General features: G+C 36.2%; 2 protein-coding genes across 4 annotated transcripts; one reads left to right on the top strand and one right to left on the bottom strand.

The window, feature by feature from the left end:
* Positions 1-186: 186 nt before the first annotated feature.
* Positions 187-3,839, bottom strand: LOC116115722 (probable protein phosphatase 2C 22). 3 transcript variants are annotated; one of them, XM_031401848.1, is made up of 4 exons: positions 3,157-3,839; positions 2,262-2,471; positions 1,843-2,054; positions 187-1,000 (listed from the first exon to the last, which is right to left on the bottom strand). In XM_031401848.1, the coding sequence occupies exons 1-4, from the start codon at positions 3,307-3,309 to the stop codon at positions 436-438; spliced, it is 1,140 nt and encodes a 379-aa protein (XP_031257708.1). In that variant the 5' UTR covers positions 3,310-3,839; the 3' UTR covers positions 187-435. The 3 variants fall into 3 exon arrangements, with proteins under 3 accessions (XP_031257708.1, XP_031257709.1, XP_031257710.1); XM_031401849.1 differs by having other exon boundaries at positions 2,262-2,468; positions 3,157-3,838; XM_031401850.1 differs by lacking the exon at positions 3,157-3,839 and adding an exon at positions 2,663-2,748 and having other exon boundaries at positions 2,262-2,468.
* A 307-nt stretch (positions 3,840-4,146) lies between these two features.
* LOC116115734 lies at positions 4,147-5,011 on the top strand. Its single transcript, XM_031401869.1, has 2 exons — positions 4,147-4,447; positions 4,540-5,011. The coding sequence occupies exons 1-2, from the start codon at positions 4,368-4,370 to the stop codon at positions 4,904-4,906; spliced, it is 447 nt and encodes a 148-aa protein (XP_031257729.1). The 5' UTR covers positions 4,147-4,367; the 3' UTR covers positions 4,907-5,011.
* The last annotated feature ends 5,624 nt before the right edge of the window (positions 5,012-10,635 follow it).

The raw sequence follows: 10,635 nt of genomic DNA, 5'->3' as shown, positions 1-10,635 counted from the left end.
GGCTGCAGGAAGCATTCATGACAGAAAAATTAATAGGAAAAGAGAAATTTAAAAATTATTGATGCATAAGCATAAGCATAACCCTTCAACATCAGGAAACCAATAATCGCATAAATTCAACAGGTCGACGATACAACATAATAATCAAAGGCCCAATTTAAGTTGCAGCCCTGGCAACAGAACTCACATGTAGGCTGTAGCGCCAATTATTGTGCAGTTTGATGCAAAAGTTTCAAACTGAAAGTACCAGACCCACACAACAGTAAATAATTGTACCTACGGAAAGGCCGTAAACAAGATAAATCAAATTCCCACAAGAACAATAACATAATATGATACCAATTTGCCGCTGCATATGTTACAGTTGAAACTCAATTCTCACTAAGACTACAATTAAATTAAAAGGGAAAAAGACAAAAAGTATTCGTCACCATCTCAATTTCCTAAGCTGTCCAAGAAGCTTTGCAACTCCCTCAAACCCTCAGCAGAAAAGCTCCTTTGCACTCTTGAGCGTGGAGCAACCAAGTTTGGGGGAGGCTGGGATTGGAAGCATACCACAACTACAGCTAGATTATCTCCACTCTTTCTCTTCAAAGCCTCATCAACAACATCCTTGCTACACATGACTGGATCATTGTGCTCCTGAAGCCTCCGCCGAGCAAAATCCACAGCATTTTGGCTCCTAAACACATCCCATATCCCATCACATGCTATGATGAGGAATTCGTCCTCCTCCGTCAGTTTTGTAGTCATACACTCAGGCTCTGCACTAAGTGGCCCACCATCTGTACCTTTCATTCCTTCCATGTGCCAGTCCCCTAAAGCACGAGCCACATTGAGTTGCCCATTGAGATAGCCATCATAGACATACCCACCGGATGCCTCAATTCGCATTTTCTCTCTAATGCAGATTGGTTTGTGATCCCTTGACATTTCAATTGCCTTACCGCGGCGACATAATACTGCTCGACAATCTCCAGCATTTGCCACCAACAATGACCTGCAACCACAAAAATTAACAAGAATAAAGAGATTGAGGTTCAGTAATATCCACACAATCAATACTGTATAATGTATTATCAATACAATTTGGTATTCACTGACAAATGAAAGAAATTAACCCCCAATAATCAAGCAAGGTAAAAATCAGAACAATCACCAACAAAAAATATTATGAAAACACAGCATTCCCATAATTCACTTCGTTGAAAATCTTCTTTTGCGTCTATATTGACCGAAGATGTTCTCTCAGAGATCCACTCTGAGTGGAGCAACTTTTGACCATAAATTCAAAATCATGCTCCACCTCATTCCATTAAAAAAATACAGTTTTAGATGACTCGATATCACAACTACAGGCTCATACACGTGATTTAGAAATGGATTTGGTTTATATCAAAGGACCTTGTTTAGTACTCAGATAGAATTAGACTATTACTTGGTGCTAAGCTAACTAGAATTTTTTTATATAGAACTGCGCAGTACCAAAACACATCAGATTGTATATAATGAATGACTTTACATTCTACTGTCAAACCAATTAAAGACAAATTAACTGATAGTTCAAATTAATCATTGAAATTTTTAACATATTATGTATTTAAATAAAAAGTAATTGTATTTATATCATTAGATATTGATACATAATCTAGCTTTGAGTTACATAACCATATTCTAATTTGAATATGACTGAAACTGAAATATGCTCCAGTTGCATTTAAATTCCCAAACATAGAATCAGACTATGATACCAAAAAAGATGTTCAATTCAAAAGAATATTAACATCAATTTGAAAAAATATATCGGGGTATCACTTATTTGGTTGGTAGACAAACACTAACCTCCCAACAACAAGAGCTGCCAATGCAGTGGTGCCAGAAGCAAGGGCAGCATCAAAGGAGCAAGCTTCTGCAAAAGCATTGTCAGTTTGGAGAAAAGCTGATGTAACAACCTTCTCAATTTCCTTTGGAAATGCTTCATCCTCAACAATAAACCTTGGCAAATTGTTGCAGGCAAAGTCAGCAGCATGCTTTCCACCATGTCCATCAAACATCTGTTAACCAACAAGATAATAATGTTGAAATTGCACAATACGCAATCATAGAAATGTCTATTCATATCATACTTCAATTCCCATTACGAATCAGCCAAACCAGAAACCATATCATATTCAATTTCCTACAATATTCATAGCATGCTTAAGTCCAGCTTATATTAGAAATATGTATAATCATCAGTAAGAATAACAGAAGAGACGTACCCCATAGAAGGCACTGGGACCATCTGTAGAATTCTTCAGCCCATAATTAAACATAAAATTGTCAACACACAAAAATACATCTTCCATGCTTGTGCGAATTCCAATATCAGCCCATGCTCCAGAGCGGACAATTGGAATGAACTCGGTCTCATGATTTTCTTCACCAACTACAGGTTCAACAGAAATTTCCACTGTCTTTGTCTTCATCTGCTAAAACCATAGTAATATTCTTGATAAACATATATACAAAAATTAATAATTTAAAACAAACAAACCTTATGTGCACAACAAATATCCACCACTCAGCTAAAGAACAAATCACAATAAATGCAAATCATAATCTTCTGCTTAAACCGATATGGAGATCTCTCCCTTTCTCTCTCTCTGTCTCTCATTCTCACCCTTTCCCTCGCTTAGTCGAAGCTCCTTTACTCTCTCCTTGCAGCTCTCTTGCTCTCTCAACCAAATAATTCCATGATTCTTGTATCTTATAAGATTCATAGGTAATCAGTACATCTTCATTTAAAGAAATATCATCAAAGAATTCTGACCTTTATTTATGCATGTAATATTTGGAATCCTTGTCATTATTGTTTCGCTAATTTCTTTGTTATACACAACTGTTCACCCCTCTTCTCAAAAGAGACAAAAATAAAAAATAAAAAAATAAAAGTAATTCTTCTGTTCTTCTAATATCCTATTCATCCATCTAAATAAACTTAATTCAATTGTCTAATTTTGCATACAAATTTTTATAATTTCCCTATATGTACTATATCATATCAACAACAGCACATCAGTTACCTCAAGTCAAACATATCCTCCAATTGAACAAAAGCTGTAAGCAGTTCCAAAAAGGCAATAAAAAAATCTAAATGGAAATGTAGAGACTTACAAGAGACGCATGACGAACCAAGGACTTCTTACAGGGGACCACCACTCGATCATTGTTTAAGCACTTGCGATACGGCGTCGTAAGAGGGTTTGGTGGGCGACCCTCGCTCGAGCTCCCATTCTCTCCACTACCAATCCCTTCAATTCCCTCCATATTGCTCCAACATCAACATCAACATCCTCCACCTCAAAAATACTCGGTATTATGACTCACTGAGTCAATAAACGAGTTAACTCGGACACGGATTGAAAGGAACACACTAAAAAAAAACAGAAGCTTTAAAAGATCTCTTCTGGGCTGAAATTTCGAGGGGCGAATAGTCAAAGAGTTTACTCAGCCGGTAACCGAAGGAAATTTACATAAACAGTTTCGGGAGAATAAAAATAAAAACTTTTATCTAGGGTTTTGCTAGTATACACTTCCAAGGGTAATTTTGGGTAGAACAGACAATGTTTGTTTTAAGAATCTGAGTTTTAGGGTTTACAGAGATACAGAAACTAGGGTTTTAGAGAACAAACTGTAGCAACTCACTGTGATCTACAGAGAGACAGAAAGAGATTTCGGGCGATTGACACGAGGGTGCTGGTTTCTGCTGAACGCAGAGATCTAACTGGTCGGTCTTCGTAAAACGGTGACGTTTAAACTTTCGTGTATTATTTGTTTAAGTGCATAGACTTTAGAAAATTGTAATGATGGCAACCTTTTTAATGGTTCACCTGCTGGCTGGTATTGTTGACCGCTGAGAGCTTTAAATAATTTAATTAATTTGATTAACGGTTGGTATGAATCTTTCGCATGTGATCACATCAGCACGTGCTTAAATTTAAATCTAAGTAAACTTTAAATATTTATCTTAATAAATTAGATTTAAAAAAAAAAAGAAATAGAATAATAGTAGATAAATAATTAGAAAAATATCGTTGGTTTGTCAGGTGGAGTACAGTAGTACATAATGGACATGTGTATATGATCGATTCGACACTCAACAGAAAGGCATTTCCAACACGCGTCCCCAAAGAGAAAAATGTGGCAAGAGACGGCCAGCAATAGCAAACAGGTGCCGTAATTGGAGGTTTCAACTCACAAACGGCCACCGTTCAGGTCCTCTTCATCAACTACCGTAATCTGACCAACCACTCTCTGCTCTCTATATTATATATATACGCATAGGAAGTTAATTTATATTAATAGAGTCAGATATCAGAATCTTCATGGCCACTGTAACAACTAGTTGCTGCCTCAATCTCTCTAATCCCCCGTCTCTCCCTTCAAAATCAACTCAAATTCCACGGTAATATATAATCAACCATTAACAATCTTCATCAGCATCATCACCATCTCCCTCTTCAACTTGTTAAAATATTTTTAATTTTATGTGTGCAGGCATGGCGTGAAGAATGAGAAGTGGAGAAAGGAGTGCGTGGTGGGCATGGCGTGCTGCATGATAATCGGAATAGAAATGGGAAGTGTAGAAGACACAAGTATTGCTCTTGCCCAACAAGACATGAGGTTACCATTAATCATTGAAGAAGTTGCAGATTCAGAACAACAAAACAATAAGGTTCCAAGATGGAGTGATAAAAGAATGTGTCCGCCATGGCATCTCAATTCGCTAGAGACTATTGTGCCTGAGAATCTCCCAAGACCAACTGCTCGCAGAAGATGGGAAACTGTTCGTTACTCTAAAAATGCCCCCGTAGTTAAAGTGACTACTGTTAGAAGTAGCAGCAACTCATGCTTTTCCATGTAATTTCAACGTTTTATTTTCTTTCACCCCATGGCTATTACTGCTATGTATATATAAATCAATCGCAAACATCATGAAATCAATATAACGAAATATTTATTTTCATTATTCTGAAAATAGGTTTACATTATGTAGTACAATAAGGAAGAGAAAGAAAGCAAAATAATGGTAGTACTGGATTGGTATTATTTGAGTTTGGAGTTTCAGTACAAGTAGTACAAATTGGATGTTTTTAGTGAATCATATGGACTACACACACTGTCCTGCTTTCCATGTGTGGCCTGGCCCAATCAGCTTCTTCGGCTCTGACTCTTTCGGCCCCTTTAGTAATTCAATATTTTATTTAACAAATCCAGTATTATAAATAAAAATATAAAATTTATTTAATTTAAAGCTTTTGTTAAGATATCACAGTCCAGTAGTAATATTTATTTTTAAATTATAAAACATTGAATACCATTTTCATCATCTTAGTTTTACTAATTATTTATATTAATAATTATAATAATTATAAGTAATTAATTATAAGAAGCTTGAATAAGCGATATATTGATTATTGTAACGTTAAAATACTATGACTTAAATTTATAACTTAATCTTTTTAACCTTCTTGTGAACAATTCATTGTTGTTAATCCAACGGTAATAGTAAAAGTTAAAGATAATTTAATACTAACTCAATATCTCTTATCACCTGTCAGATCAACAATGCTATCACAAAAAGTGTCAAAATATGTTTTTGTTTTGTCAACATCTCTTTCACTCTGGGCCATAGAGCTGGGAAGGGATCGGTCCCTTGCGAGCCCAGACCTGGGCTCGTTTGGGACTGGTCTCAAATGGACCAGTCACTCATGGGTTTGGGACCCATGAGAAAAATCAAGATCCGAATCAGGCCCTAGGCCTGGTCGGGACTGGTCCTATAGGTTTGAATAATTTTTTTATATTTTAGAGGCGAAATGAAGTTTTATAGGGGGTTTTTAGTATTTTTTAGGGGTTGATTAGTAAGTTTCAAAAAATTTAATTAATTTTAAAAAATAATAAAATAATAATTAATTTTAAAAAATAATAAATTAATAATTAATTTTAATTTTTAACATAAATGTAATATTCACATTTCACACATTCACGCTTCACAAATAAACAATTAAATAATTTTTTTTTATTAAATTATTCATCTTCAATTTTATCGTCAACACTAGTTACATTATTCAAATCTGTATTTCTAAAGAGTTCGAGTAGTTTGGGATCTTCAGGGTGCTGTTGTAGTCTTTTTTCTGCATGAGTCCAATCCCGTAAACACGTTATCACTTCAATCATCTCATCAGTTAAAGAACATCTTCTGTCTTCAATAATCCGACCACTCGTTGAAAATGTTGACTCGGATGCAATTGTAGAAACCAGCACAGATAAAATGTCACGTGCCATTTGGGATATAATGGGGAATCGACTTTCATGTTGGTTCCACCATTGAAGAATATCAATGTCAAGTTGCTCCTTCATCGTCATAAAGGTCAGGTCCACCTGTAGGTAGCGAGTCATCTCATTTGGTCTATGTATGTATGAGCTGGAACTGGAGCTGGAGCTTCCGCCACGTTCCACATACGCCCACTTGCTCGATCCTTGAGGGGGGGCTGCATCAAGGTCCTGATCACCTCTCCTAGACGTTCCACTTCCACTTCCACTTCCACTTCCATTGTACCTGTTCTCATATAAAGAAAAAAGCCTATCCAATTTGTGTTTAAAGTCAGTCAAATAAGACGTATAATCATATCCTAAATGATGGCCTAACTAAGTAATTACACCGTTAACTACGAATAATTTAAACCTAGGATCTAGAAAAAAGTCTAATCCATATAAGAATTGAATATCTAACCAATATCTCTTATATTTTTCTTCCATACTTAAAACAATTTCACTTAAAATGTTATCATATCTCTATTGAGTAAAAGTTTTAGCAATTTGAACTAAAATATCTAACACTAAATTAGTAGTTGGATAATAAATACCACTTAATATATTAGTAGCATCATAAAAAATTTTAAGAAATGAATAAAAAAGTTCACAAATCGCCCAATCATCATAGTTGACAACTTTCTCTGGATAGTTCTTCTGGTTGATGAAATCTGTAATTTGTTTTGCGGTTGACAAAGCTTTTTCCAACATCAAGTAGGTAGAGTTCCAACGGATAGACATGTCTATACATAACTTCAAAGGTCGAACCGGTGGCTCCTCTTGCTTACAATATTTGACGTATTCTTGCCATCTTTTATTGCTACCGTCGACGATAAATCCGATAGCTCTACGCACCCTCTCCATCTTTGAATGTGTAGCATCTAAACATGCTTTAACTATCAAATTGATGATGTGAAAAGCACATCTCTGGTGATAAAATTTGCCTTCACCAAACGGATCCAATTTCTTTTCAAATAAAGAGATTGCCGCGGTGTTAGCAGCTGCATTATCAAGCGTTAGCGCTACAACTCTATCAGTTAATAAATATTCTTGCAAAACTTCAAGAATTGTAAAATAAATAGTTTCAGCACTATGTTTTTCATATAATGGTTTAAAACCTATCAATTTTTGTTGTAAACCCTAATTTATGATACTGTGACAGTTAAAAAATCGGTTTTTGATCTACAAGCCCATATGTCTGATGTAAGTGCAATATATATATTCCTAAAATTTTGAAATTCGTTTTTAAGTTTATTATTTATTTTGTTATAAAGTTTTAGTATATCTCTTCTACTTGTACTTCTACTAACAGGGGTATATGCTGGACAAAATGCAATTTTAACCGTATTAACAAAAAAATGATTTTCAAATAAACAAATGGGAGAGTCCGTAGCAACTATATATCTTGCTATTTCCTCTCGTGCAACATGTGTATTGTATTGCCATGTTGAGAGAGTTGAGGATTGTGGATTAAAATTAAGTTGAGTTTGAATTTGTCTATCTAATCCGCTTGAAGATGCATTTATTTGGGGATGCTTCTTCTCTACGTGTCGTCGCATCGTTGAAGTCCGCTTCTCAACACCAATAATGGTTTCACATAAATTATATATCCCATACGATTCTTCTCCCTCCCCATTTGTCTTTGGCTGTTTTGATTTGGTGAAGTATCGCCAGACATCGGACACGACCCTCTTTGACGGTCGGGGGGGTTGGGCTATGTCCGTGCCCGTTGACTCGCATCTCATATGTGTTTGACTACACCTCGTCCCGACCGAATGTGGTTGTGGAATTGCAGCTGCTTCCTCTAGAGGAAATGGTGAAAATGGATTGAAGCCTTCAATTTCTTCGGTAGATGGAACGTAAAACTCATTTGGGGAAGACATTATAAATTTATGATAAAATAATAAATAATTAAAATGAAAAGAAATTAAATAATAATATGAAATTATGATGAATGATGATATTGAAAAATAGAAAAATAGAAAAAAATTTGAATAATATAAATAAATAATATGAATAAATTATAAATATAAATTGAATGAGAAATTGATTGGAGATTTGGAGTAGAGAGATTGAGAGAATGAAAGAATGAGAGATTGATTAGTGTGAAAAAAATGAAAGACTTTAGGGTTATTTATAATGTAGTTGTTGGGAGGGGGGGAATGAAAAAAAAAACTTATAATTATTATTAGTTATAACCATTGGCTGCTCTGCTGTGACCGTTGGCAGCCAACGGTTATAAAAAGTTAAAATAATTTTTTTTTTTAAATAAATTTTTTAAAATTTTATTTGAACCCTTATAATTTATACTTATTTAAAATTAATAAGGGTTTAATGTAATTTTATAGGGGACTAAAAGGATAAAATACAAAAAAAATTTGGGCCTAGGCCTGGGACCGGGCCCAGGCCCGGGCCTTGGAGGAGGGCCCAGGCCCTCCTCCTTAGGCCTGGTCCCGTTTCGGGACCAGACCTCCTAGGACCGGTCCTCTCAAGGACCGGATTTTGATGCTGGGCTTTTGGGCCCGATCCCAAATGCCCAGCTCTACTCTGGGGCGCTATAAACCATTTGCATAAAAAAATACCAGATGTCGCATCAAGGAAGTCTCAGATGTAAGTGTCTACTACTGTTTTTTCTATTTAATTTTAGTTCATTGTACTCTCTCTGGCTCACAGATAAATTATTTCTAGAAAATATGAAAACTTGATATTTATGTTACATTTATTCATTTTCAATGATGCAGGGCTCTTCAAACACCAGAACTACCAGATTTCAATTTGTCACTAAGACCTCATGACTGTGAATTCCTTGAGATGGATCAACCTAGGATCAGAAAAAAAGGGGATATCAAGAGCCAAACCCTAATATAACAATGAAATCTGTTGTAATCTAGTCTGAAAATACCATCTTGAAAGAATTGTTTTCTAGTAGTGACAAAATGTTTCTCAAAATCAAATCGACTAACAAGATAAGATAAAAATCTCTCAACGAACAAGTTCTTTTTTTGTTTTTTAATCGGCCAAAGCTTCGCTTTAACGCTTTCGCTAAATGTCATTTACCAATCACAAACCCACAAACTCAATATAAGACACCAACTAAACAAAACCATCTTTGTAGACCTAACACCACCTCCCTAATCACTCAAATCTGGGATGCAATAAAGCCAAAAACTTATCAAGTTCCAATAATAGGAGTGGGACCTCGCAGCCCATGTTAATCATCATATATATGATGTAATATCAGTATCTATTGTTGTTATGCCTGAGAAAGTAGGGCTGACGCCGAGCCTTGTCAGCAAGAGTAGTCAGAGCTTGAGAAGGTTCTACAACCGCTCAGATGCAGCCACATCATGTGATGACGTGAGCAGCATGCTCTTGCCAGTGCAGTGGGTATGCGCTAGGTTGGCGAAAGGCTAGAAAAGGTTCAAGTGTCCAATCCTTGCACAAGTCGAGGAAATCACTCGGGCATGTGAGCAATGGGACGTAGAGAAGGATTTGCATGACATTTGCCCCACTCACATATTTAGTAATCATTACCTTAATTCATCACACTATAAATAGATGACTCCTCTCCCATTTGTGGGATTTGCTAATTTTACTCTGAAATAGCATATTCTCTCTCTCTCTCTCTCCCCCTCTTGTATTCTCCAAGCTATAATTCAGCTCGTTGAATGCGACCTGACTTCATTCATTAATACAATACCAGTGGACGTAGGATTTGCTTTTTGGGCATCCGAACCAGTTTAAACATTGTTCTTCACCCCTTATTCATTACTCACGTGTAACTTCTGAGTTCGCTCAGTATTTCCCATGTGCGAATAGTTGGTGTCAAAATCCAGCATCAATAGTTGGCGAATAGTTACTGGCCTCTACTCCAAGAAGACACCTACAACTTTGTTAAAAAGTGTGACAAGTGCCAACGGTTCGCGAACATACTGCGAGCTCCTTCGCACCAACTGGTAACCATGACCAGCCCCTGGCCATTCTCCATGTAGGGAATCGATCTTATTAGACCCATGCCAGTTGGCAAAGGAGGAGTCAAGTATGCGGTGGTTGCAGTGGATTACTTCACCAAGTGGGTCGAGGCTGAACCTCTGATCACAATCACTACCAAAAAGCTCAAGGACTTTGTCTTTAAAAACATAGTTTACTGCTATGGAATTCCTCATACCCTTATCTCTGATAACGGGAAGCAGTTCGATAACGAGGAATTCAAGCAGTTTTGCCACTAGCTGGGAATCCACAAAAAGTTCACCTCAGTCACAAGACCGCAAGCAAATGGTC

This window comes from Pistacia vera, unplaced genomic scaffold, assembly GCF_008641045.1.
Source record: "Pistacia vera cultivar Batoury unplaced genomic scaffold, PisVer_v2 Contig752, whole genome shotgun sequence".
NCBI lineage: Eukaryota > Viridiplantae > Streptophyta > Magnoliopsida > Sapindales > Anacardiaceae > Pistacia > Pistacia vera.
This window is presented reverse-complemented; position numbering and strand designations above follow the sequence as displayed.